Raw genomic sequence first — 25,691 nt, 5'->3', positions numbered from 1 at the left:
AAAGTCGGCAGCAGGTCTGATTCAAGTGAGTGAGATACTGTCTCAGGCGCGGGGTAGGATTCGGAGGGGCTAACCTGTCATACCTTCAGGCACATATGTGCGCATGAAGCTCAAGGCTGCCGAGGAAGTATGTTACTATTCTGTCAACCTGCAGTTACACCATGCACGATTGGCTAATTCTTGCTTATATCTAGGCGGACATCCTTTGCAAAGTCATCAACTTCCCCGAGTCTATCACACAACCCGAGATCGTCCAGGAGATCAGCCAGGCCAACAATGACCCTTCAGTACATGGAATCCTCGTCCAACTGCCCCTACCCCAGCACCTCTCTGAGCACACAGTTACCTCCGCTGTCGCTGACGAGAAAGACGTTGATGGATTTGGAGCCATAAACATCGGAGAGCTGGCCAAGAGGGGTGGCCGCCCTCTGTTTGTGCCATGCACTCCCAAAGCCGTGATGGCCCTTCTCAAGGCCAGCGGTGTTGACCCTGCTGGCAAGGAGGCAGTTGTGCTTGGACGAAGCGACATTGTCGGAAGCCCTGTTAGCTATCTTCTCAAGGACGCGGATGCCACTGTAACTGTCTGCCATTCCAAGACCCCCGATATCCCCCGCATTGTGAAGAATGCGGACATCATTGTGGCAGCCATTGGAAAGGCCGAATTCATCAAGGGAGAGTGGGTGAAGCCCGGCGCTGTCGTGATTGACGTCGGTATCAACTACAAGCCAGACTCTACGAAGAAGTCCGGTCAACGCCTTGTTGGCGATGTCGAGTTTGAGAGTGCCTCCCAAGTGGCCTCGAAGATTACACCCGTTCCTGGTGGTGTTGGCCCTATGACCGTGGCCATGCTGTTGGAGAACGTCGTCGCCTCCGCCAAAGCGTACTTCGAGAAGCAGAAGGAGCGCCACATTACCCCGCTCCCAATCAAATTGACTTCTCCCGTCCCCTCAGATATCGCCATCTCTCGTGCACAATACCCGAAGCCCATCACACAAGTGGCCACAGAGATTGGTATTGCGCCTCACGAGCTTGAGCCTTTCGGTCACACCAAGGCCAAGGTAAGCCTTGGAGTCCTCAACCGTTTGTCACACCGCCGCAATGGCCGATACATCTTGGTCTGTGGTATCACTCCGACTCCCCTCGGTGAGGGCAAGTCGACAACGACCTTGGGTCTGAGCCAGGCTCTCGGTGCGCATCTCAACCGTGTCGTTTTTGCAAATGTTCGTCAGCCGAGTCAGGGTCCTACGTTCGGAATCAAGGGAGGAGCTGCCGGTGGAGGATACAGTCAGGTTATCCCCATGGATGAGTTCAATCTGCACTTGACTGGTGATATCCACGCAATTACCGCCGCCAACAACCTCCTTGCCGCTGCTATTGAGACTCGGATGTTCCACGAGTCTACCCAGAAGGATGCCGCTCTCTACAGACGTCTCGTTCCCGAAAAGAAGGGCAAGCGCGAGTTCCTGCCTATAATGTACAAGCGCCTGAAGAAGCTGGGTATCACCAAGACCGACCCCAATGAGCTCACTGAAGATGAAATCAACCGATTCGCCCGACTAGACATTGATCCCTCGACCATCACTTGGCGCCGTGTTCTGGATGTCAACGATAGACACCTCCGCGGAATCACCGTTGGACAGGCTCCCACAGAGAAGGGTCTGACTCGTGAGACTGGATTCGACATCTCTGTCGCGAGTGAGTGCATGGCTATTCTTGCACTGAGCAGCAGTCTCGAAGACATGCGAGAGAGACTCGGCCGTATGGTCGTTGCTACTTCACGGCGCGGCGAGCCAGTTACTTGCGACGATATTGGTGCTGGAGGAGCCCTTGCTGCCTTGATGAAGGATGCTATCAAGCCTAACCTGATGCAGAGTCTGGAGGGAACGCCCGTTCTCGTTCACGCTGGTCCGTTCGCCAATATCAGTATCGGAGCTAGCTCCGTGCTGGCGGATAAACTAGCCCTGAAGCTCGCAGGTACTGAGCCCGATGAGGACCACGAAGCCAAGACTGGGTTCGTTGTCACAGAAGCTGGTTTTGATTTCACCATGGGCGGAGAGCGTTTCTTCAACATCAAGTGTCGGTCCTCAGGTCTGTCGCCTGATACGGTCGTCATTGTAGCCACCGTTCGGGCCTTGAAGGTCCACGGCGGTGGTCCCGAGATCAGCCCAGGCGGTGCCCTACACGAAGTTTACCGCACTGAGAACACTGAGATTCTGCGCAAGGGATGCGTCAACCTGAAGAAACACATTGAGAACGCTCGGCAATACGGAGTCCCAGTCGTCGTCGCTATCAACCGTTTCGAGACCGACACCGAGGCCGAGATCGCCATCATCCGCGAGGAGGCTATCTCTGCGGGTGCCGAAGACGCCGTTTCCGCCAACCACTGGGCGGAAGGTGGAGCCGGTGCTATTGACTTGGCCAAGGCCGTCATGGTTTCCAGCTCCAAGCCCAAGGACTTCAAGCTACTCTACGATCTGGATGGTAGCATCCAGGAGCGCATTGAGCGCATTGGCAAGGTCATGTACGGCGCAGACAAGGTGGAGTTTAGCGAACTGGCGCAGAAGAAGGTCGACACATACACCGCGCAAGGCTTCTCTAACCTCCCCATCTGTATCGCAAAGACACAGTACTCCCTCAGCCACGACCCGGCGCTAAAGGGAGCCCCAACTGGATTTACGGTCCCCATCCGTGACGTGCGGCTGGCGGTGGGTGGTGGGTATCTGTAAGGCTTAATCCGACGCCCGGTAATGCTAAACTTGACTAACAAATGCTTTTTCTTCCTCAGGTACGCGCTTGCAGCCGATATTCAGACAATCCCCGGTTTGCCGACAGCCCCTGGCTACTTAAATGTGGACATCGACCCGGAAACTGGAGAGATCGACGGGCTCTTCTAAACGTGCTGGAGAGTTGTGGTGGTTAGAGTTGTTTCATAGGTATCATTTATTCACTGCATATTATTGGGTATGGCTTTGGATGTCAGTTACGACGCGCATGGTAGCACTATTGTGAGGGTTCATTTTCAACGTGACGAATCCAGACGGGTAGAAGGAAAAACATGGGACATACCTCTTCAACAGGATAGGAGTAAAATATATACAACATAATTAATCGTCTTACCTTGTTGAATATCCGAGGAAAGCCGGCAGCGTCGCAAAGGCCAGCCGGCTAAACATGCGAGGGAACATCCGAAGATCGCAGGAATCGGGGTTGCAGCCGGCGGAAAATTTCTCGAATTGCCGCGGGAAAAACAGATCAAGGAGCGATCCTCGAGGATGCGCCAGGATCACATTCATGATCCCAAGCAACAGACGGAGAATTTCTGCAGATTTGATTCGAAAGATATTCCGCGTTAGCAACTCGAATGACACAGCATGAAGTGGCAGGTGGGTGGACGGGGAAATGTCGCCTCAACGCCCGCCATCTGCAACTCCGCATGAACCTCTTCGCTGCTTCTCCATAGTATGGCAAGTCGCCTGATCAACGTCATCATCACTTTTATACCAACCTGTAGAGCTCGCTGCTCTCAGAGTTTCTGAAATGCAAAATCCCAACTCCCAGGAGACTCTGATAACGCTGTAGACCCTTTCATTCCCATTATTGATTCTGTTATTCAGAACGGCCGGCTTCGGCGCGCACGGTGGGCGGAAAAGGAAGTTCTCCAGCAACGACGCTTCTGCCTCGTGGGATAAGAAAGAGTCAACCTCTTCTCGCCCACGCAGCTCTCTCGAGACTATCTCTCTTCCACTCCTCTGGTCGTCCTTGAATCATTTTCCGGCTTGCTCCGTTCTGCTCCGCGACAGTGACTCCTGCCCTCCTGTCGTCCCTCTGCGACTCCACTGCGCTCTCCTTCCACCCGAGCCTCCTACATCAAGTTCCCTCGGGTACGTTCAAATCGCCTTCTCCAGGCTCCCAGGGTCGAGTCTCCTACTTACCGATTGTCGAATCCGCTTCCGCAGGCATTGGGCAATCATCCGCCCCTCCTCCACATCCTACTACCCTTCTCCCGTTGCGCTGATTGCGAATTCCCACGATGTCGTCGGTTCGGTTCACTTCCGCATTGGCTCGCCGCTCCCTCAACTCCCCTCTTCATTTGGCTGCCCCTCCCTGTTCCTCCGCTCTTCGCTGTTTCTCGTCTGCCTCTTATTCTTCGCCTTCTGCTTCCTCCTCTCCTTCTTCTGCTTCCCCCTCTACCGCTCGCGCCCTCGCCTCAACCTCCGCTCACTTCTCCCGTGCCGCTGCTACCCGCTCTCTGTACCGCATTCAATCCCGCACCATGGCGACTGAAGGACCCAAGATCAAGGTCAAGAACCCCGTCGTGGAACTGGACGGCGATGAGGTAGGCTTCAATCCCAGATCTGGAAGGAGGACCAAGAGAGAAAAAAAAAAAATAAGAAAATAGAGTTTCCTTCCGCGTGTTGTACACTGGGCTGCATGATCTCGCGCTGTGCGACTTATATCTTGGTTGACTTGCTCCTCGGGAGGCGCATTTTCGTCGTGACCCTCCCTAAACGCGGGGAAAAACGGCGAAAGTCGCCCTGCTCCGTGCTGCACCAACGTCAATCATCCGAGGATCATTGCGCTACAGCCAACAAGCGTGCTCAATCCCAGCTGCCATGTCACATGTCACTGACCATCCCGTTCCCTAGATGACCCGTATTATCTGGAAGGACATCAGAGAGAAGGTGAGTCTCCATACTTGCTCCCCGCAACGCCATGTTCCATTTTGGCTTCCGTTCCTGGCCGATTCTGAAGCTAACGATTTCCTGTGTAACAGTTGATCTTGCCGTAAGTCTAGAACTATACCTCGGCTCACCTTGCCCACTTGCTGAGACAAGCCTAGTTTCCTTGACATCGACCTCAAGTACTACGATCTGGTATGCTCTCGGTGCTCATCTGCTGCCAGGCCTCGACGAGCTGACCATTTTCTGTAGGGTCTTGAGTACCGTGACCAGACCGACGACAAGGTCACCATTGAGTCCGCTGAGGCCATCAAGAAGTATGGAGTTGGTGTCAAGTGCGCCACCATCACTCCCGATGAGGCCCGTGTCGAAGAATTCAAGCTGAAGAAGAGTAAGTGCTGAGTGCTTGAGCTTCTCGAGCGCTTGCTAACCATATATCGTTAGTGTGGCTCTCTCCCAACGGAACCATCCGTAACATTCTGTACGTTCCATACCATTCTCCTCCAGATCGGCGCATAGCTAACGCTCCTTGAAGTGGCGGAACTGTTTTCCGTGAGCCCATTGTCATTCCCCGCATTCCCCGCCTTGTTCCCGGCTGGACCAAGCCCATCATCATCGGTCGTCACGCTTTCGGTGACCAGTACCGTGCTACTGACCGTGTCATTCCTGGACCTGGAAAGCTTGAGCTCGTCTACACCCCCGTGGGCGGCGAGCCCGAGTCCATCAAGGTCTACGATTTCCAGGGTGGCGGTATCACTCAGACCCAGTACAACACTGATGACTCCATCCGCGGCTTCGCCCACGCCAGTTTCAAGCTCGCTCTTGCTAAGAGCCTCCCTCTGTACATGAGCACCAAGAACACCATCCTGAAGAAGTACGATGGCCGTTTCAAGGACATCTTCCAGGAGATCTACGAGTCCACTTACAAGAAGGACTTTGACGCCAAGAACATCTGGTACGAGCATCGTCTCATTGACGACATGGTCGCTCAGATGATCAAGAGCGAGGGTGGCTTCGTCATGGCCCTCAAGAGTAAGTGTCTAGCATTCATTGCCCCTATCTCAGTTCTAACCGTTGGTAGACTACGATGGTGATGTCCAGTCCGATATCGTTGCCCAGGGCTTCGGCTCCCTCGGTCTCATGACCTCTACTCTTATCACCCCTGACGGCCAGTCTTTCGAGTCCGAGGCCGCTCACGGTACCGTTACCCGCCACTACCGCGAGCACCAGAAGGGCCGCGAGACCTCCACCAACCCCATCGCTTCCATCTTTGCCTGGACCCGTGGTCTGATCCAGCGTGGAAAGCTCGATGACACCCCCGACGTTGTTGCTTTCGCCGAGGAGCTCGAGCGCGCCTGTATCGACGTTGTCAACGAGGAGGGTATCATGACCAAGGATCTTGCCCTTGCCTGCGGCCGCAAGGACCGTGAGGCCTGGGTTACCACCCGCGAGTACATGGCTGCCGTTGAGCGCCGACTCAAGTCCAACCTCAAGGCCCGCCTGTAAATATACCACGATCAACCGTTGAACAATTACGATACCTATTCTAGCATTCAGCTTTCATGGACTGGCTTCTGACGACATCTTGGTGACGCGACACGAACCCCAGACGGCCACATTGTACATTCCGGACCGCTGGGGATGAAAAAGGGAAGGACTCCTTTTTGAACAAAGGAACGGATCATACACGACACGGTGCTTGTGCTTGATCATATTCATACCAAGACCTAGATATATAGATTTATCTAGGTATGTTGTACCTTGCGATCCATTACTTCGCAGGCACATGCAAGCTTAACAAAGCTAGATAGAAATCAATTTTCTTATCTTTTTCTTTAATTCGTCTTCATTGCAACATTCCCAGTTAGAGGTAAGAATTTTGCCCCTTGCCGGGAGCGTCTTGTGGACTCGAGTCACTGTTACATAAGGTCGGCCACTCCGCCGAAGGGGCGATCCGAGTACCCTAGGTATGCACAGTGCACACCGAACCATGGGCCGGACCATTCACCCCACGAACTCGACCTACCCAACCTTATCTCCCCGATCTCGAAGGGCCCAAGCCCATTTTGGTTGGTCGCCACTATGAGTCCTTGACGCAATAGGCTATTGCACAATTTTCTCAGCAGCTTAACCTAGGTCCCGCGAAACGTGCTCGAGGTCATGGGTCCCTGACAGTCACCGACCGCCTGCCAGCACGCAAAATGGCATTTATCATCATCTCTGCATTCGATGTGGCTCAGGCATAGCATCTACAGCTAGCTGTCCTGCACCAATCGAGTCCTTGTCGAACCACAGGATGTACGTGCTTCCTGTCTCGATAAGTCTCGTCGGTCTGTCCACGATCGTCGTGGCGTTGCGGCTGTATACGCGCATCAGACTGGTTTGCTCACAAGGGTGGGATGATTGGTTTCTGCTGCTTTCTTTGGTACGGCTCTATTGGGTTGTTTGAGGAGGTCGGGGTATTTGGCTAACTGGAGACAGCTGACGGATTATGCATTCTTCGGGGTCCTCATGGCTGGTATGGAATGCGCTCTGCTAGTGTTGACTTATTGATATTGATACTGTGCAGAACATACGCATGGCTTGGGAAAGCCGCAGGCGACTCTCACGCAAAGCGAATATCAGAATCAACTCAAGGTAAGCATGCCACTTCCGAATATCATTTGAGCACCAGCTAATCTACTAGATGCTTTGGATATCAGTGCCACTATACAATCTGACGCTAAATCTCACCAAAATATCCATGGTTTTATTATACTTGCGCCTTTTCACCACAAGGGTCTATCGAGTCTTGTTATGGGTTCTCCTGGTCCTGATCGTTTGCTCAGGCCTGTGGATGGTTATCGGCACATTGCTCATCTGCATCCCAGTCCAGGCATTCTGGGATCCCAGCATGCCGCATACTTGTATCTCGCGAGAAGTGGTTTGGTTTCTCAATGCGGCGCTGCAGATCGCCGGTGATTTGATTCTTGTGATTCTGCCCATGCCTCAGTTGGTCAGGCTGCGGATACCGCGAAGGCAGAAGGCTTGCGTGATGTTTATTTTTGCCCTGGGGCTTTTGTGAGTTATACCTTTGCCGAACTTTACAGTTTTAGGCTTTTCTGTCTCTCCACAGTGTGCTGACACTTTAACATCTAGTGTCTGTGCTACCAGCGCAGTCCGCTTACACACGCTCGTCCTACTTACAAGAGCTACAGACTATAGCCGTATGCCTTATATTCCATCACTCATAAACACTTCTTAACGTCCTCTAGGTTTGAACGGCATCGTCGCCATCTGGTCCTTTGCCGAATGCAACGTCGCCATCGTCTGCGCCAGCCTTCCAACCTTCAGACAGCTCATCTACCAGAAATTTCCCTGGAGTCTGCCGTCATGCGCCAGGGCATCCCGTAGTCAGGGCGAAAAACGATTACGGGATCCCGCGATGCTCTGGGAACCTTTCCATGGTAACGCCGGCTACTCTGCGGATGTGTCTGTGGATGTTGGTATGGATTCGAACTCACACTGTCATTCGGGAGCTAGTGGTATTCAGGTGGTAAGGGAGCTACGATGGGAGATGGGCTCGGCCCCGACCAGGTGTGAGGGTGAGGATGAACCTCGACCTTTGAGTGGGAAGGCTGAGCAACCGGATTTTGATCGTATGCCAGATCTACAGTTTCAGGTATGAATATACGATTCGCTCAGACTTGAGGCATGGGACGAACAACATCAAAGAGGCCTGGGAGTTGACTCTCTAAGTCCGGCGGGTGCTAATGGCTGTATGGGGCAAGAGCAAGCTGAGGCTTATGCCTCGTGGCGGAAGGTGCATCTAAGGGTCCTTCCCTAAGCGGACTTGGATGCTCATGGCAACCACACAGGACGCTGATACGAACGACTTCTTGCTGTGCAACACTTCAACTTGGTCAACTTCATCTCCCAATTATCCCCCGTCATTCGTTTATCACCACATTCGTTATTCTTTCAATCCATTTAAACCCAGATAAATTATCGCCATGTGGAAGCCATTTCCCAAGTTCTACATCATTCGACCAGACGGCAGACAAGTCCCGTTGATTCCCCTTGACGAGTTGCCATCGTGGCTACGAATCGGCTACATGGACTGGAATGATCTAAATCTGTACCACTTCATGATCTTAGCAACCACCAGCCTCGTACCTCGCGAAGGAGAGTACGATGCCATGTGCTACTACTGCTTGAGCAGCGTCGACAACATGTTGCATCGGAGCGCCTCCGAGCTCAGCACTGACGGTGAGGATGTCTGTCCATCGTCAGCCAGCCGTATACCCCGGAAGGACGCCCAGTCTCTCACTGCTCTGGAAATCGCCAGTTTTGTCCCCCGGACCGTCGATCGCTACAAGAGCCGTACTACCCTGTCTTGCTCGCCTGAAGCCAACAAGACTTATTCGAGCTCTTCCCCATTCCTTCGACATCCGCCATTCCATTCAAACCTTCAGAGCCCCTTTGTTGGCATGTGCTTGGTGCGTATCACAAAAGGTCTCTGGAACCTCTTGCCGTTTTCTTCGTCACAGCCTCCGCCGAACCATGTGCCGAATGAATCCACGTCGGACGACGAGCCACCACCATTACTAGGAGCCTGTAATGAACCCCATGAGGTTGCCAGTGAAGGAATAAGGCGGCGACGGGAAAACCCAGAGCGGCAGCCCTCAGACCACGAAGGCGAGCGGCCTCAGGATCAACGAGAGGAAGACCCGGAAGAGGAAGGCCAACCGCAAGAAAACGATAGGCAGCGAGGTCGGCCAAGGGCTAGTTCACGGCACAACTTCGGACCGCAAAACAACCGACCAGAGCCAGTTTTATCAAAGGGTCTATGGCAGAGACCCCAACCACAGAAAGATGCTACACGGCGAAGTCGATCAAGGCCTAATCCGCAAGAAGACGAATCACAGCAAGACCAGCCTGGGGCGCAAGGACCTAAAGGGGAGAAAGGCCCTCAAGGGCCACCGGGTCCACCAGGGCGACCAGGCCCACCTGGGGCGCAAGGGCCACCGGGTCCAATGGGAGAGCCCGGGCCACAAGGGCCGCCTGGGCCACCAGGGCCTCGAGGAGACAAAGGGTGTCGAGGTTATACATGCCGTGGCTGGTGCCGGGTACTGCACGATTGTTCCGACGAGGATGAGTCTACTAGTGACGATAGCGGCTCGGAAAAGCGCGGCAATCCATGTGGCCTAGACATGGACGCCATCAGTGCTCGCCTACAGGTATATCTCAACGAAGCACATAGATTGGACGAAGTCGATCCCGAGATTCTTGAAGAGACAGTGTCCATGCTCGTACTCGGTGCATATTGCAGGGGTAAAGCAGACAGGATGGCCGTTGTCCAGAGTGTGATCGGCAGGCATAATCCACACGATAAAATCCACGAGCAGGGCAACTTTGGCGTTAATTCTCCCCAACCAGTGTCCGAGAGTTTGTTCGGACAGGATACAGATCAGCCGACTCCTAGCCAAGGCTTCGATGACTCGCGAATCACAACCGACGAAGAAACCGGCGAGGGCAAGGGGAGTGAGAAGGGCGCTGCTGAATCAGATGGACCGCGATCGGACCACACAGACTCTGGACATGCAGCAAAGGAAGAAGACGCCGAGAAAGAGGGAGATGAGGGCTCTTCTGGATCGAACAGCTCAACATCAGGTTCCAAAGACCCGGGACATGCTTCACAGGAAGAAGACGACGAGGAAGAGGGAATCGAGAAAGACTCTGCTGGATTGGACAAACCACCGTCAGGCCCTAAAAGGGACAAAGACGATGAACATGACCCATCGAGCGCAGCGGGCTCACAAGGTCAGCAAGGCCAGGAACGGGCCCCGGATTCTCAAAACTCCAGTCAGCCCCCGGATTCGCCACCCCAGGAAGAACCTAAGGGCTCATCGGACAAATCATCTCAGTCTCAAGATTCTCCAGGCCAAGAAACCCTCGGAAAGCAGGGTCAATCGCTCCCGCAACGACCTGAGCCATCTCATTCGCCGCGTTCTCGCACGCGCGAAGACGAATTGGTTTCGCGAGATGTGCTGTGTGATTCGAAGCGCCCAGTCGAGTCAGGTTTGGGTTTGCCTCGCATGTTTCCCGACTCCTGGCCATCGGTTTCTGATGGTCTAGCCGCCCAGATTCAGTCAGATCTGCCCAGCCCTAAGCTCGATGATTGGTGTCTCCCTTTCATGGCGAACAACGCTGGCCTGGATACCCCCCATGTCCAAAGTGCCTCGAGAGATGGCCTGGACCAGCATTCGTCGGCCTACAGCACTAGTGTACTTGATTCCCCTGTGGACTCGGTGACGAGAGTCCATCGACGTTCCTCATTCCCCTTCCGGGCTGCCCCAATGTCACACTTTTCAGCTGGCTCCGACCCCCTTGGGCATGCAATCTCAGTGCCAATGGGCTACCCACCACAACCCGCCAGTAACGGCGACAAACTCGCCGATTTAGTGAAGGAACAGGCAAAGTCGTCGGAAAGAGTATGGCAAAAGACGATTGTTCTGGATGCGATGCATCGGCACCATCACAAGCGACGCAAGCTTGTTCGGTTCGATCTTCCCATAGAGAATCACCAGCCAAAGGAACGGCAAGTTCCGGTGCGAAAGCCCGGTAGTCTTCAAAAGCCGGTGGTGGTGAGCAAGTTATGAACTATGTTTACGAGATGAAATGAGGAGTCGAGACTTGTGATGCATTCTTACCTTTACACTCTTGAGGATAGCTCAGGTTAGACAGATCAGTCTAGATATGACAACGTGGCAATGTGATTAGTGCCCCACTAGTTTAATTAAAACAGTCATGATTCCAGGAAGTTGATCAGTATGCTGCATGTTCATCCTTACAGTCAGACTGCCTATGCCGAGAAATATGGTCTTCGTGCATGGTCACGTGGAGGAGCTATAGCTCCCTTACTTGAACCTCCTCTAGTCATCTTACCTGCATCAGATCGACAAAAGTTGGAAATCGCATCGACATAAGATAAGGTTGTACTTCAAGGCCTCAAAATGCCGAACGAGCACCCCAATACACCCAACATCCCCTCCACCTCCGCAGTCCTCCGCATCCAGAGCTCAACCGTCATCCACGGCCCCATCGACCAAGTCTGGGCCGCACTCACAGATACCTCAACCTGGCCCTCATGGAACAAGTTCGTGCCACAAGTTACGATCCGCGAACAGCCCGAGAACACCGAAGATGACTCGCCGACCCTAAGTCTCGGATCGCGATTCACCTTCCACGTCAACATGTACCCCGAACCAGAAACCCCCGCCGACGCCGCGACAGCAAAACAATTAGGCAACGTCAATCTCCGCGACACGTACCTCAAGGTCATTGAGTGCGAAGCGCCGACTTCCGCTTCTGCTTCAACTTCTACTCCTACTCAGGGGAGAAAAGCGCGAATCGTCTGGGCGAGCGACGGCGCTGCAGATGGGCTCATCATGTCCTCGCTGCTGACGGCGGAGCGCGTGCACGAGTTAGTCGAGGTGCAGGTTGAGGGTGAAGAAGGGAAAGTAGTGACGGAGGTGCGCAATTGGGAGTCGCAAGTTGGGTATCTTGCGTATGTGGTGCGGTGGATTTTTGAGGGGAGATTGAGGGAAAATTTTGGGATCTGGGAATCGGGGTTGAAGGGGTATGTTGAAGGGAGGAAGTGATCGTCTTCATCCGTACTCCGAAACTAGCTACCAGGAGGGCTGGTATTTCGGAGATCGCGCCGAAAAGTAGTTTGTGTTCTATGCAAGTATCCATGTCCGAAGACTAGGGTAGCCTCGGCAATGAACAATGGAGCCTACTCCGTAGTATTCCACGATCCATTTGTGATGAACCGGGAACTCGGTGATGGATGATATCATTGTGCAGAAAGTCGGAATGAGCAAGGCTGAACGAGCTCCAGCACCAGACCTGCTTTCACAAATCACAGAGCACAGCGCGGGCGCCTCGGGAAGATCCTCCGGGCGTGAGAATTTAGCTGCCAAGCGCCTGGGCCGCTGACCACGTGGGGTTAAGATTGGTTGGAATGAGAGCGCTTAACCGGAGTCTTTGATTGTTCAGTGATTGAAACTGGGGAAATGAGGGGTCTGAAAGGGGTCAAAGGGTCGTCGCGTTCGATCTTGTAAATGTTACGTTTCGCTGTTCTCTGTTGCAATGATAAGATATCGAGTCTGAGCTTGCTTGAATGCTGATGGAGTCGTAAAGGTGCCAAGATTTAGCACTCGTCCATAGTAGGGCGTTTGATAAGATATGACAGGTCAGCTGACTATGATTACAGGAGATGAGTGAGAAACTAATCAAGTGGATTGACTCACTCAGCATCCCCCAGATATCGACTTGTTTACTTCCAAGAGCTCAAGGAAGCTGATGCGAAAGTCTAAGCTCTCCTGCTGAGGAAGTTGACAAGCCGTTTGACCCGCAGCAATCCAGGAGAAATGCAGCAAATTGCAGGGTGTACCAATAACGGATTTCCGCTTTCGTCGTGCCGTGTTCGTCTGCCAGATTCCGAGCGGCGGGTCGGGCTAGTAGCGCAGTAATCAGGATGAACTCCTTAATGTTACGCCACCAATGGTTTTTCCTGTAGGGTCCTGGCCTCGAGTGAGACGCGAGTTCAGTCTAGTGTCGAGGACTAACTATACGCGGCAGTTCTTTGTCCGATATCAAGATATGCTTCTGTCGCGCGGATAAGCAGACGTCACTGGCTATCTTTTTTTGCTCTTGGGCTTGGAAGTTGGAGAGAGGTGCCCTGTGCCACACAGTCCAGGCAAGGAGCCGAAATTGATTGATACCACGGCTCCTCGATGGCAATTAAGCTCGTGGGCGATCTCTCATTTTATTTTCTGCCCGTCGGCTTTTCTTTTTCTTCCTCTGCTTGCCTCGTCGCTTGCGCGGTCTTTTTCTCTCTCTCTTTCTCACATTATTTATTTATCTTCTCTCTCTTCCTCAATAATCTCACTACCCTCTGTCTGCTCCTCGAAACTCGGTGTCAAAAGAGATTGTTTTGCGTACATATACTTCGCCATGCTCCTCGCCATCAAACTCCGTCGCTCCCGTGGTTCGTCTACCAGTTCCTGACCTTTGCGTCCTTCTGAGTTTTGGTTCACGTCAACTTGGCGAGCTTCTGGAATCGCAACCGGAATTGCCACCAGCCGTCGAGTCACTGGCTCTCGAAATCCTTGTTGAGGCGGAGGCTGTGCCGCTTGCATCTCTTCTGCCTATCTCGACCACCACTATAGATAACCGCTTGATCGATACCAACCCACGCCTTTCATTATATATATCGATACGCTTTCATTTCTTACTAGATTTTATCTCTCGTCCATTTTCTCCGCATATCCATACCCCTGGGTATCGTGAGTCATGTCGTCGCATACGCCCATGCAGCTATCTATCTCCACCAAAGCCCAGCATGGCGCCGTCACTATGCAACCGGCGGCAGGGCTAACTCCTCCAGTTACCCCAACCATCGAGAACGACCGCACCTCGGTGGGTGGTTCCACCGCATCTCGTGCTGTGACGAGCACGCCCACTGGCGGTCATATTGTGGCTGGATCCTGCCCTCTAGCGTTTTACGACCAGCTAGAGTATCAGCGCGACCATGAAGGTCACCTCAAGGAATTTGGGCGCGGCGCTTGGAGCGTCGTCCGCGTGGCCTTCGCCTCGCCGCGCACTGACACTATAGTCCGCCCATTTACACCACCGAGCTCGCCCACTCCTGCGAGCCGAGTGGTTGCTGTCAAGTCGCCTGCCCGGCGTGACGGCTGTGCTGTTTTACAAGCGGAGGCTCTCACACTCACTCGAGCCTGTTCTGTCCCTGGCTCGGAGCGCCATATAGTCCGCTTCCTTGGGTTCATCGCGGAATCAAACTCCATTGTCATGTCCGCAGTCCCCCTCCCGTTGTCAAAGTACATCGAAGAGAAGGCTCGCTCTGCTGAGGAGAACAAGACCACGCGCAACATGTTCGAGCCCGTTCAGGGGATGGCACAGTGGCATGATCTCGCCAAGAAGCTCATTACCAGTCTCTCGTGGATCCATTCCCAGGCACTGGTCACCCACGGGGACATCAAGCCGCACAACATTCTGCTCAAGCCACGCATGTCCATCGATGACGGCGCAAATTCGACAGAGTTCGCCTACGAACCGCTCTTTGCAGACTTCTCCTCTTCGCACCCAATCACACCCTCAGCGACAGCACCTGCCGGCGCTCAAACTGCCTTAACGCCGCCGTTCACTGCCCCTGAGATTCTCACTTCGTTACTCTCGTCGCCTGACACGCCGCCGACCCCGGCGTCAGATGTGTTTTCCCTTGCTGTCACACTCCTTGCCGCGGCAACAGGCGATCTACTCCTGTATCCTAGCCAGCGACGTCTCCTTATGTCAAAGAATGGGCATCAGGTCATCGAGTTTGTCCAGTCAGGGCATAGCGGTACACGCGTGCCCAAGAATGGGCATGTCGAGAAGATCTTGAAGCCTGCTGTCATGAAGAACCCAGATCAGAGGATCAAACCACATCTTTGGTTGGATCAGTTCTTTTCCTGAGTTCCGTACGTCATTGTTAAGTTGCTATAACCTGTCGAGATTTCAGTCTCGCGCGCCGTTTGGCATCATCTGATCTTATTTTCCCATCTCAAAAGATCTATCCTTCGTCTCTTATCACATCACCATCACCCATGTCTCTCAATCTATACTCCATCCTATGTACCCTATATCTCTTTTTTTTTTTCCTTCTCTCCTATTTTCTCTCTTAATATCGTATTCTTATCTATTGTTTCCTTCTCCTTTCCAACGACAAACTTACAAGATACCCATGATTTTACTACTTTTCCTTTACTTTGCTTTGTTTTACTGTTACTCTAGACCAAACACGACGCCATGTCGTGTCATATTCTGTGTTATGTCAACTATATGTCGTGTGATGGGGAATGTGGATACAATGTCTGACTTTTTCCACATTACTCCAAGTCTCCAACACTGTTTGGGCTTATGTTAGATTATGCTATTGTTACACGATAACGCTCTTGTGCAATCTAAATTGATCTGGTATGGTCTGGTCTGGCCCAATTTGGCCTGGATACCTCGTCCTACTGGAAGTTTGCTTCTTCTTCTTCTTCATTTCTTTTCTGATCCCAGTACCTATTGAAGGGACGAGTATATCCTTTATGTCTCGGTTCTCGTATACGTATCAATATCTAGATGTTGATGTACGTAGTCCGCCTTGCAAATTATTATAGCTTCTCCAATATCTACTCGATCACTAATAGTCTTGAGACGTGACGAGTAGTCTGGACTACCCTGGTATTAGATAGATCCATTATCAAAAGATAAAAAATCATAAAATACTATAAGGGTTAGTAATAATAACTATAGTATATCTACTCTAATTTAGTATCTTTTCTAGACATGGTATATAAGACCAGTGATACTTCTAGACTATCTATTTTAGCCTATGTAATAACTTGAACTAATAGGTTTAAGAAGTACCTAGGCCGGTTCTGCAGTTGAATGTCGATACTACATCCTTCTTCATCTTTATATTCTTCAATCCTCATAATATGTACAGTATACATGATGGTACAACCTATAGAACACTCCCAACTCGCCGTATGACTCCGAGAATAGTCCAACAAAAATCTAGTGTACATACACAGCAACCCCGCACCCGCTGAACAGAAATGCAAAGAAGGGACAAAAGACAGGAGGGAAAAGAAAAGTGGACACGACATGAATAAACAACCAAAATTTGAGGGGAGGAAAAGGGGTAGAAAAAGAGCACACACTCGGCAGGGCTTGGCTCCCTCCCTTACTCGTCGGATAACCATATCCCCCCGCGAGCCGTCGTCACGGTTCCCCCAAAGTACCGCGTAAGCTGCACAATGGAATGTTGCTTCGGGTCGCAGTCTGTGGCGTATTTGGCAAACAAATCCCAGAGCGTGCTGATAGGCAGGACGCGGGACCGGACGCTGCTGAGGTCGTAGTCAAGATTTTCTTGGTAGCAGTAGACTGGGTCTTGGGTTTTGAGTGATGAGGGCAAAGGCGGAATCTTGTATTCGGGATTATGGTGCACGGTCTTGGGAAGAGAGTCAAAGTCGGCTTTGGGGCGTTTCGAGGCGTATTGGGCGAGGCTTGGGATGGCTTTGATGATCTCGTTTGTGGTAAGAGCGGGGAAGAGGCAGTCCGTGACGTTCTTGATGGTGTGGATTTGTAAACCCGTGAGGGAGAGGGTATATGCCTCAAGGGCGTCATACGCGATGTATCTCTGTTCTGGGGTGAGCTGTTGAAGCTTTCGCGCCGCATACGCGTTGGGGTCGGCTTCGAAGTAGAGGAGGCATTTGCTTGTTTCGCGCGGGTAAATTTCTTCTGAGCCGATGAGAAGCGGCTCAAAGGGGCGGCGGTCCCAGAGAAGGACGGCGTCGTCAAAGGAGCCACTGTGTAAGCTTGCGAGTCTGTCGTCGACTAGGTATGGCACCGCGCGACTGGTATCGAAATGGTGCTCTGACATCCACTCAGCAATGGATTCTTCGACGGCTTCAATTTCCTTGATGACTGGATCGAAGTCTGTTAATTTTGTTGTTTGGTCTGCCGCTAGTCTAGAGATGGACTTGTTGAGCTCGTCAAGTTGAGCATACTTGTCAACAACGAGTTTCCGCGCGTATGCCTGGCGATTCTCTTGGTTGAGTCGGGTGAATGCACGGTTCCGTGCTCGTCTAAGTTTATCATAATCTGGGGATTCCGGGCGAGCGTTGTCAAAAGTCTGAAAGGCCGCGATGTATTTTTCATGTTGAGCGGTTTTTATACGCGGTTGATAAGGTGCAGGGATTTTGCCAACTAGCGAGCCATCAGGCGCCAGTTCCAGGGTTGATAACGAAAACTCTCTCTCGACAGGAGTAACAACACCGGCCTCAGAAGCTCTCTGGGCAACACGGGCCGCACCGTCTCTCAATATATCGTACTGCTTTTGGAAGGCCCAATCGCCACTCGCAGAATCGTCTGTGGCTGCCACCAGAAAAGCATGACGTGCGGCCTGTTCGGTGAGTATGGCTGGGCGCTGACGTTCATGAATAAGGGACGGCAGAATTGTTTTGGCGTCCTTTGCCCCTACCGAGACCAGCAGCCGTACGCTCCCATAAGTGTTTAGCTGCCTTTGTTGCAAACATGCTTCCATAAGTGTCATGAACCAACGTGACACAGTAAAGTGGTCCTTAGTCGAAGTAGGCGGCGGGGGGCTCGCCAGCACAAGCAGCGTATCGTTCCTAGGTAGAGGGCCGCTATTGTCCGTACATGACGGCCCTTGCTCCGGAAAGTGTTTGGAAAGAAGCGCCGGCCCCCAGTCTTTCTCCGTCTGTATCTTTGTCGAGACCAATTCGTAGCATGAGCGGCTTTGGGCTAGAGGTTCAAGAAAGTCTTTGAACTTTTTCAGGTCCGGCTCTACGAGGACATGTCGTCGCGGTTTCAAAAAATCGTTGATCTTCGACGAGAACAGACCTGGGCCGGGCCACAGATCTAGGATGTCGACAGGACGGTTTCGTAGGAGGTAGGGAGACAGTCGCTGTAGAATATCATCTGGCAGGTAGAGAGTATATTAGCCTCGTAAAGGTGAGGTGAAATCTTGTACTGACCACACAAGCTCTCGCTCACGAAGACCGGTTTTTTGCCTGCGTTTCCTGCCGTGGGCATGAACTTGGACAGTGATTCGGTCAAGGGGTATCGGCTCAAGGGCGACCACCGAGTGAGTGCCGGCATCTTATGTTAGAGTGCCAACTGGAAGCTGACTTTGAATTTGCAGCATTCCAACCCGTGGGCGACGCGACGGAGCAGGGGAGAGAGATGGAAGAAGCTCAGACCGCGGTGCGGAGGACAGGAGCTCCGAAACCCCCGCCGCGTTTGCTTTCGCTTTCTGCTCCCAACTCCTTCGCATCGACCACCTTCCATGGCGTGTTCTTTCCCTTGACCATTCCGTTCTTCTGCGGATGGGATAGATATTCTTTGATTATGAGCAATCCACCTGCCTGTGACATCACGCTTGTCTGCTGCCTAACACCTCTCGCCTAACCGGACTTGACTGCGCGACTTCCTGGGCTTTTGCGTCCCACCTTGGGTGCGCCTCTGCTTCGCTTCCCAGAGCTTTAGCAGTCCGGTAATTATGGCTTCTCTGTCTTCGTCGCCGAGCACTGGATCCTCTGCTCCACAGAGCGTAGAGAAGATCAGCCGTCTCGCCCAGGACTACAAATTTGACCCCGCGGTTCCGCTGCGGTACTGGCTGAGGACGGCTGCCACTCTTGTTCGCGAGGTTTGCATATTGCATGAACATGGTATGTCTGGTATGCTAATCTTTCAAAGGCTCGGATCTACCTTCGCGAAGGACACGATGAACAGGCGTATCTACTTTTGTTCCGCCATGCCCAGCTGGTACTCGTACACTTGGCCGACCATCCTGATTTGAAGGACGGGAAAGATGTGAAGGAAGAACGGAAGGCTCTTGTGGGTGCGGAGAAGGAAGTCAAGCAGAATCTTGAGATCCTGGAGAAATTGAAACCACGCATCAATAAGCGATATGAGAAATACACACAGTTGATGCGCGAGCGGCAACATCGCATGCCGTCGGCTACGGCCAGCCCTGCCGTCTCGACTCAGCCACCAAGCGCATCTGATCCTGCTCTATCAGGCGTTGCCGAACCCTTGGAAGCTGGGAAGGACAGCGAGCTAGCTGTAAAACTGGCTCGGACGGAGATTAGCCGTAGAGCAACAGCTAGGAATGCCATGCGCTATGGGCAAAGCGCCGGTGATGAGTCAAGTCGCCGCGCAGCAGGAATATGGGGAGACTGGGAAGAGGCCTTACAGCGGAATGAGGGTCGGGAGTCAGATGATCTTAGCCGGCGCATCCAGGAAGTGAGGCTCAATCTGGAGAATGGTCCGCAGGCACGGTCTCGCCCAGCGAAGTCTGCAACACGCCCGTCGACCGAGATTCCATCCACATCCGCTTACAAGTATCCCACCGTTCCCCGTCAGAAATCTTTCGATATCACCTCTCCGGCAGGGATCCCTCGGCCGATGCCTGAGAAGCCCACAAAGCCGCCAATACTTCCCCCAAAAGAGAGCTACGGCTCTCTTGACGGACCACCACCCCGGCCGGACAAGCTATCGGCCGAATCTCTATCAGAACTTGCGCCTGCAGTCCCTGCTAAGGTAACGCCAGACGAGCGACGCAAGGGCCTAGATCCGTCCAGTTTTACCTTCAAACCCTCCGCCTATCTCGAAAACGGCACACCCCTCCGCACTGTCTTCCTCCCGCCACAGCTACGGACACATTTCCTGTCCCTTGCCGCGTCGAACACTCGAAAGAACCTGGAGACGTGTGGTGTCCTTTGCGGCACATTAATCTCCAATGCTCTCTTCATCTCTAGACTTCTAATTCCGGAACAGGTTTCCACATCGGATACTTGTGAGACGGTAAACGAATCTGCGATATTTGACTATTGTGATTCAGAGGACCTAATGGTGCTTGGCTGGATCCATACGCACCCGACTCAGACCTGCTTCATGAGCTCAAGAGATCTTCATACGCACTGCGGCTATCAAGTGATGCTTCCGGAGAGTATTGCTATTGTGTGCGCGCCGAGCCAAACGCCAGATTGGGGCGTCTTTCGCTTGACGGATCCACCGGGGCTCAAGTCAGTTCTGAGCTGTACTCAGACCGGACTGTTCCATCCGCATGCTGAAACCAACCTGTACACCGACGCATTGCGTCCGGGACATGTTTTCGAGGCGAATGGGCTGGAATTTGAGACGATCGATCAGCGGGTGAAGCAGTGATGTTGTGTATGGCTTTGATCTTCTTCCATTACCAATTCCCCATATGTTCAAGTGCTTTCTTTTCTTCATTGTATATAATTGAGAATTGATGATGAGAGAGAATGATGAGGGTAGACTTCTATACGTACTTTGTACTCTTTTGAGCAGTCGAAGCTAAGCTACAGCTAAAGAGGATAAGAGGGGGAATCTCCCCACCCAACCAAACCAAACTTCAGCCTCAACTCCACCCCAGCTCAACCCTCATTGACACGTTCCATCCAACTCCTTCCCACCAATTTCTCGCAAACAGACAGCTCTCGATGTCGTCTGCATCACACGGTGATCCTTCGTCCTCTACCACTCCTACTCACGCCGGCTCCACCCCCTCCTCTACCTCAGCCTCTTTCCCAGGAACCGACCCTCCAAACCACGACCACAAAGAGAACAACAGCTCCCACAGTCCTCCCTTCCATCAATCCGCGGCCTCCTACCTCTCCTATCCTGTCACACACGTCGTCTCCGGCCTCTACCGCCGCCTAACAGATCCCCCAGCGAACAATAACAACGGCACCATGATGTCCCGACTACGCCGCAACAACCCGGACCCCTCCTCGTCGTCCTCGTCCATTTCCTCCCAAGCACAAATCTTCACGCCCGTGCGCACCGTCTCCCCTTTTCAACCCCCGCCCTTGACGCCTCTTACCCTCCTCACAAACGAGGAACACTCATACGAAAACACCTTGCACCCGCAAAACCAGCTCCTCACCCGCGCCCTCGCCGAGGAAATCCGCTTACTCGTCCCGCCCCGTCTCCAGCTCGTCGACACATGGCGTTTAGCATATAGTCTCGACCGGGACGGCGCCTCCCTCTCAACTCTTTACGAAAACTGCCGCGCGCTCTCGAACCGCAGCCCGAGGGCCGGCTATGTGCTCATCATCCGCGATGCTTCACCCTCCGCATCCTCCGTCTTTGGCGCCTACATGACAGATCCCCCGCACCCGAACTCGCACTACTTTGGTACAGGCGAATGTTTCCTATGGAGAGCTAGCGTCCTCCCACCACCATCAACAGCCTTCTTCTCAGCAGACGGCGGAATCCCCGACGAAGAAGCCCTCGAGAAAGCCGGGCTACCGCCCCCGCCGAGCGCAGACACGACGAACGTCGGTCGATCAACGACGCTACGAGGCGAAAAGCTTCAATCGAAGCCAATCGCCCCTCATACGCATGTCCTCGCTCAAACCCGGTCATCAAACAGCGGCACATCTACGCCCGACCGCATCCGCTTTAAAGCGTTCCCGTACAGCGGAGTAAACGATTACATGATGTTTTGCGAAACCGGGTTTTTGAGTCTAGGCGGAGGGTGAGTTTCCCCAACTTTATCATTTCAACATCTATCCACGATAGTCAGGAAAACGGGAGCAGATTAAGCTAATACTATCGTCAGGGACGGCCATTACGGCCTGTGGGTCGACTCCAGCATCGAGAAGGGAGTCAGCGCCTCCTGCCAAACGTTCGGCAACGAGCCGCTCTCGGATGAGGGTGTGAAATTCGATGTCATCGGCGTCGAGGTGTGGTATGTCGGCTCTTGACCGGTTATCTACCCACAACACTCGAATTTGGTTCAACAATTGGCGTTTGTTTTAGCAATAGCATTGGTCTCTCCCGTCTTACTCTCCGAAAACCCCGGTGTCTGCTCTCAGCCCTGTTTCGGTGGCCTGGGCGACCCCGGGCTTCATCTACATATGCATTATCTGGTCGGTTAGTTGATTTGTTGGAGCAGGGCAAGGTGGATATAGGAAAAAGTGAGGAGGATGTCAAAAGAAAGGAGCAGTGTGTGGCGCATTATAATAGTATATAATCAAATACCTGGGCATGAAACGGCTGGTTTCCGTCATGCCTACTTCTGTGAGCACTTTTCTTGCTGCTTGGTTACGTCTTTTTTCCTTTCATTTTTTCCTCTTTTGCTTTTAGTTGAGTAGGCAGGCAAGATATATACTCCGTAACGAGAAGGGAGCGAACGAAAGAAAGAGGGGTACAAAAAGCCACTGATGTAGGTGCTGTGTATCCACCAAAAATAGGTGACATGCCAATCAATTAAGATTAAAAAAATATTCACCGTATGTGTTTATATTACTAGCTACTTGTCTATCTACTTTGATGGTTGAACCAAACGCAGCCCGGCTCAACAAAGAACCAACATATACCAAGGTTACGAAAGTCAGAAGCCAATTGGAAGATTGAAGACGATAAATCAATAGCTTGAAGTAAAGCAGTAAAATACAAACGACAGGGGTATGCAGTTGTCGAAATCGAGAATCATCACAACGTGACCGACGTAAGAACAAAAGGAAAAGTATCTAATAAGGCGAGTTGACAATGTCGTCTCTTCCAAGTCTACTGCCCCAGCGAGTGCTGCGGCGACTGGGTGTGACCGGACCAGCAATGCTTTCACGAGTGGGCTTCTGAAGGGCCCTCTTCGCGACCATGTTGACTTCGTTAGGAAGAGCGACAATGACATTCTTATCCGAACCAAACCGGAAGTTGTCCGCCATGACCTCCTCGGAGTAGCGCTTAATGGTGTACGGATCCTTGCGGCCAGAGGTGACCTTCTTCAGGCTCCACGTGATGATGAAAGGACCAGTGGCTGTGACAATGGATGTTTCCTGGCTATCGACACCAGTATTGAAGCGGGCAGGGGTGAAAGAAATCGGTTTCTTCGTTTCATGCTGGAACTGAGCAACGTGGGCAGGCTGGAGACCCAGGCGTCGAGGTTGAGGTTTGGAGTCTTTGGCAAATGAGCGCTCAAATCCAAGCTTGCCTTCATTCTTGCCTTCCTTCTGCATTGAGTCAATGAGGAGGAGGTAGGTCCGGCAAGTAGCAAGGACCCAGCGGCCATCAGCAGACACGTCTAGACCGATAATAGCTTCTCCCAGCGCAGGAATATGCGTCTTGGCGTTGATTCCCAGGCGGTCGAACATGCGAATGTCACCCTTATTGGAGGCGACAGCAAGGTAACCCTTCTCGGTCGTAGCCAGAGCAGAGAAATCGTTCTTGCTAGCGTACTGCTTGAGTTCGGCTTCCACTAGCTTGTTTCCGGATACACGAGGATCAACCCGGAAAAGCGCGTTGTGAGAGGCTCCCACAAACGGCTGAGCGGAAGTCATTTGCGAGAATTTCTGCAATATGTTAGTATCGAAATCTCAAGGGCCTGCATAAACTGGACTTACACTCTCAGGCGCAAATGTGTGCACCGGGATATCATCGTGAACCTTCCATTCGTCGACGATCTTACCATACTCCAAATCCATTCGGTAGAGAGAGTTAGGGTTATCGCTGTTCTGGAGAATCATATTTGAATCCTCCGCGTGCAGCATAACCTTCTTAGGACTGAACAGCTTGCCCTTGGGCGTTTCCACCTTGGAAATATTGGTCGAAAACTCGAGATTGTTGTCCGGCGTGTGCTTGAAAACTCCAATTTTTGAGCCACGCACGACGAAAGAGCGGTCATGCTTGTAACCGACAGCAAGCTGGGAGTTGACATTTCCGTCATCATCACGCGTTACTACGTCGTCCTGCTCTTCATCGGAGTCGTAGTGTTCGCTGCGTTGACCATCGTATTGGTCTTCTTCTTCTTCCTCCTCTTCCTCTTCTTCATCCGCCTCTGCCGCTTGATCGGCATCCTCCAAAGTTAAATCCTGGAATGCGTCGAGGACATAGTCCTTGTCGTTGTCTTTGACCTTAGTCCATTTGACCTCGTTCAACTGTTCCCAAAGCGCTTGTAACAAGCCCTGCTGGAATCTCTCTTCAGTAACTTGATCCTTGAAGCGTAAAAGCCAGGAGTACGCAGAACCATTTTCATCGTAGTGGTTGAAAATGAAAGACAAGTATTCGAAATTGAATACCGGGTTGATATCTGCAATCACAGCTTGCCCTAACCAATCCCTGTCATCGCCACTGATCTGAAGCCAGTATTGCCAGTCACCAACCTCCGTCACAGTTGCAACAACATTAGCGTCTTTGAGGACAAAAGTTCCAGATGGCAAGTCGAAGAGGTGCAGCTCAGCTTTCTCTTGAGCCAAAGTTTCTCTCGCCTCTGGATGGGCAGCAGAAGGGGGAGCGACGGTGGGCGCATCGGTCGCGGCCGGAGCAGCAAGCTGCTTTTTGGCACGGGTATATTCTGTATCTCGAACCATAGTTGTGTCACCAGAAGTGAGGGAGTGTGCGGGTGACTTTGCTGGAGATGCAATAGGGCTTGCTGAGGGTATCGGTTTCTCTTCCTGGAAGGAGAATTCCTGGAGCTCTTCTTGTGTGGCCCGCTGGGCGCTTCGACGGTATTTGCGCTCGTACTGGCACTGGAGAGCTGCTAGCTCAAAGGTGGAAACCTTGTCCGACGGGACGGAAGGATCGCAGACAAACTCGAAGAGGTCACCGACGTCGCCACTCAGATCCCTCCAAGCGAGGATCTTTGAGCCGCCCTCGCGAACCTCGGAGCGAAAGTGAAGGTTTTGGTCAAGAAGGAAGGCCTTCTCGTCCTTGTCCAAGCTATCCGCAACACCTTCGCCGTCTTCGTCTTCACCAAGTTCCTCCTCGCCCTCCTCGTACGCGCGTTGTATAACGAGCTGGTACTGGAATTCTTGGCCGGTCCGTCGGATCGAGGCGGCGGCGTCCTTGAAGATAAGCTCAGAGTAGCCTTTTGGTGAAAGCGGACGAACAAGGTAGAGCTGGCCTTGAGGGATGTCTATGATAGATTCTTTGGAGCTATCGCCGAATATAAACTTGCTCACTGTAGGTGTAGGACGAGGAAGTCAATGACAGATGGCCAAACAGAAGGTGGTGTGAGGGCGGTATGAAGGAGGGGTAAATCGCGGGGTAAACCTTCAAAAACAAAAGACGAGGATGAGCAAGCAGAGAAGGAAGACATACCATTTCGGAGCATAAACATGTTGGTGGTATCTCTGGCTGCTTAGCAACAGCCTTGGAAGGGCGGTTTGTTTGTTTTGCGGATGCGGAGAGTAAAGTGGCCCCAAGAGCAGGGATTAAAGAAGGAGCCGTATATAATTTTGAGACGTAAGAAATGAGGTGCTTAGCAGAGGGTGACGACTCACCACCCGTCAAGGAAATACCCGGGGCTATAGTCCAAAGCACAGGCTGAAGTCAAAAGAAAAAGTGATGATATGCTGGACTTTTTTTCCCTTTGACATTCCCTAACAAAATACGTAAATAATTGAACAAGTTTGGGTTATG

The 25,691-nt window shown here is 52.4% G+C and overlaps 10 protein-coding genes across 10 annotated transcripts; 8 read left to right on the top strand and 2 right to left on the bottom strand.

The window, feature by feature from the left end:
• The first annotated feature begins 60 nt into the window (after positions 1-60).
• Positions 61-3,033, top strand: BJX68DRAFT_34803 (C-1-tetrahydrofolate synthase). Its single transcript, XM_071049017.1, has 3 exons — positions 61-127; positions 195-2,722; positions 2,786-3,033. The coding sequence occupies exons 1-3, from the start codon at positions 104-106 to the stop codon at positions 2,892-2,894; spliced, it is 2,661 nt and encodes an 886-aa protein (XP_070892155.1). The 5' UTR covers positions 61-103; the 3' UTR covers positions 2,895-3,033.
• Positions 3,034-4,030: 997 nt separating this feature from the next.
• Positions 4,031-6,185, top strand: BJX68DRAFT_273446 (NADP-dependent isocitrate dehydrogenase; the record flags this gene model as incomplete). The annotated part of the gene is made up of 8 exons (XM_071047468.1): positions 4,031-4,336; positions 4,647-4,682; positions 4,775-4,785; positions 4,841-4,874; positions 4,932-5,070; positions 5,124-5,160; positions 5,215-5,711; positions 5,761-6,185. The coding sequence occupies 8 exons, from the start codon at positions 4,031-4,033 to the stop codon at positions 6,183-6,185; spliced, it is 1,485 nt and encodes a 494-aa protein (XP_070892154.1).
• Positions 6,186-6,975: 790 nt separating this feature from the next.
• BJX68DRAFT_273445 (uncharacterized protein) lies at positions 6,976-8,261 on the top strand (the record flags this gene model as incomplete). The annotated part of the gene is made up of 7 exons (XM_071047467.1): positions 6,976-7,104; positions 7,161-7,197; positions 7,249-7,316; positions 7,366-7,739; positions 7,818-7,885; positions 7,934-8,164; positions 8,212-8,261. 7 exons carry the CDS (start codon positions 6,976-6,978, stop codon positions 8,259-8,261), a joined length of 957 nt encoding a protein of 318 aa, XP_070892153.1.
• Positions 8,262-8,509: 248 nt separating this feature from the next.
• On the top strand, positions 8,510-11,508 carry BJX68DRAFT_34740 (uncharacterized protein). Its single transcript, XM_071049013.1, has one exon. The coding sequence runs from the start codon at positions 8,672-8,674 to the stop codon at positions 11,318-11,320; it is 2,649 nt and encodes an 882-aa protein (XP_070892152.1). The 5' UTR covers positions 8,510-8,671; the 3' UTR covers positions 11,321-11,508.
• Position 11,509: 1 nt separating this feature from the next.
• On the top strand, positions 11,510-12,860 carry BJX68DRAFT_34741 (SRPBCC domain-containing protein). Its single transcript, XM_071049014.1, has one exon. It carries the CDS (start codon positions 11,675-11,677, stop codon positions 12,320-12,322), a length of 648 nt encoding a protein of 215 aa, XP_070892151.1. The 5' UTR covers positions 11,510-11,674; the 3' UTR covers positions 12,323-12,860.
• Positions 12,861-13,884: 1,024 nt separating this feature from the next.
• BJX68DRAFT_34743 (protein kinase domain-containing protein) lies at positions 13,885-15,449 on the top strand. The gene has a single exon (XM_071049015.1). The coding sequence runs from the start codon at positions 14,019-14,021 to the stop codon at positions 15,195-15,197; it is 1,179 nt and encodes a 392-aa protein (XP_070892150.1). The 5' UTR covers positions 13,885-14,018; the 3' UTR covers positions 15,198-15,449.
• A 724-nt stretch (positions 15,450-16,173) lies between these two features.
• On the bottom strand, positions 16,174-18,398 carry BJX68DRAFT_274492 (uncharacterized protein; the record flags this gene model as incomplete). The annotated part of the gene is made up of 2 exons (XM_071047677.1): positions 16,174-18,218; positions 18,275-18,398. The coding sequence occupies 2 exons, from the start codon at positions 18,396-18,398 to the stop codon at positions 16,459-16,461; spliced, it is 1,884 nt and encodes a 627-aa protein (XP_070892149.1). The 3' UTR covers positions 16,174-16,458.
• Positions 18,399-18,451: 53 nt separating this feature from the next.
• On the top strand, positions 18,452-20,595 carry BJX68DRAFT_34757 (putative endosome-associated ubiquitin isopeptidase (AmsH)). The gene is made up of 2 exons (XM_071049016.1): positions 18,452-18,945; positions 18,996-20,595. Exons 1-2 carry the CDS (start codon positions 18,799-18,801, stop codon positions 20,466-20,468), a joined length of 1,620 nt encoding a protein of 539 aa, XP_070892148.1. The 5' UTR covers positions 18,452-18,798; the 3' UTR covers positions 20,469-20,595.
• An 89-nt stretch (positions 20,596-20,684) lies between these two features.
• BJX68DRAFT_250511 (putative oxidative stress response protein Oxr1) lies at positions 20,685-22,530 on the top strand. The gene is made up of 2 exons (XM_071042266.1): positions 20,685-21,807; positions 21,892-22,530. The coding sequence occupies exons 1-2, from the start codon at positions 20,768-20,770 to the stop codon at positions 22,034-22,036; spliced, it is 1,185 nt and encodes a 394-aa protein (XP_070892147.1). The 5' UTR covers positions 20,685-20,767; the 3' UTR covers positions 22,037-22,530.
• A 1-nt stretch (position 22,531) lies between these two features.
• On the bottom strand, positions 22,532-25,643 carry BJX68DRAFT_34708 (uncharacterized protein). The gene is made up of 3 exons (XM_071049012.1): positions 25,371-25,643; positions 23,675-25,230; positions 22,532-23,623 (listed from the first exon to the last, which is right to left on the bottom strand). Exons 1-3 carry the CDS (start codon positions 25,387-25,389, stop codon positions 22,805-22,807), a joined length of 2,394 nt encoding a protein of 797 aa, XP_070892146.1. The 5' UTR covers positions 25,390-25,643; the 3' UTR covers positions 22,532-22,804.
• Positions 25,644-25,691: the final 48 nt, after the last annotated feature.

The sequence above is a fragment of the Aspergillus pseudodeflectus genome (genome assembly GCF_044049435.1).
Source record: "Aspergillus pseudodeflectus strain CBS 756.74 chromosome Unknown BJX68scaffold_112, whole genome shotgun sequence".
Lineage (NCBI taxonomy): Eukaryota > Fungi > Ascomycota > Eurotiomycetes > Eurotiales > Aspergillaceae > Aspergillus > Aspergillus pseudodeflectus.
This window is presented reverse-complemented; position numbering and strand designations above follow the sequence as displayed.

Coding starts and splice junctions, on each gene's coding strand:
- BJX68DRAFT_34803 (XM_071049017.1), top strand. CDS start 104: ATGAAGCTCAAGGCTGCCGAGGAA. Junction 128..194: donor AGCTCAAGGCTGCCGAGGAA/GTATGTTACTAT, acceptor GCTTATATCTAG/GCGGACATCCTTTGCAAAGT. Junction 2,723..2,785: donor GCGGTGGGTGGTGGGTATCT/GTAAGGCTTAAT, acceptor TTTCTTCCTCAG/GTACGCGCTTGCAGCCGATA.
- BJX68DRAFT_34740 (XM_071049013.1), top strand. CDS start 8,672: ATGTGGAAGCCATTTCCCAAGTTCTACATCATTCGACCAGACGGCAGA.
- BJX68DRAFT_34741 (XM_071049014.1), top strand. CDS start 11,675: ATGCCGAACGAGCACCCCAATACACCCAACATCCCCTCCACCTCCGCA.
- BJX68DRAFT_34743 (XM_071049015.1), top strand. CDS start 14,019: ATGTCGTCGCATACGCCCATGCAGCTATCTATCTCCACCAAAGCCCAG.
- BJX68DRAFT_34757 (XM_071049016.1), top strand. CDS start 18,799: ATGGCTTCTCTGTCTTCGTCGCCGAGCACTGGATCCTCTGCTCCACAG. Junction 18,946..18,995: donor CTGCCACTCTTGTTCGCGAG/GTTTGCATATTG, acceptor AATCTTTCAAAG/GCTCGGATCTACCTTCGCGA.
- BJX68DRAFT_250511 (XM_071042266.1), top strand. CDS start 20,768: ATGTCGTCTGCATCACACGGTGATCCTTCGTCCTCTACCACTCCTACT. Junction 21,808..21,891: donor TTTTTGAGTCTAGGCGGAGG/GTGAGTTTCCCC, acceptor TACTATCGTCAG/GGACGGCCATTACGGCCTGT.
- BJX68DRAFT_34708 (XM_071049012.1), bottom strand. Junction 23,624..23,674: donor ACACATTTGCGCCTGAGAGT/GTAAGTCCAGTT, acceptor AACATATTGCAG/AAATTCTCGCAAATGACTTC.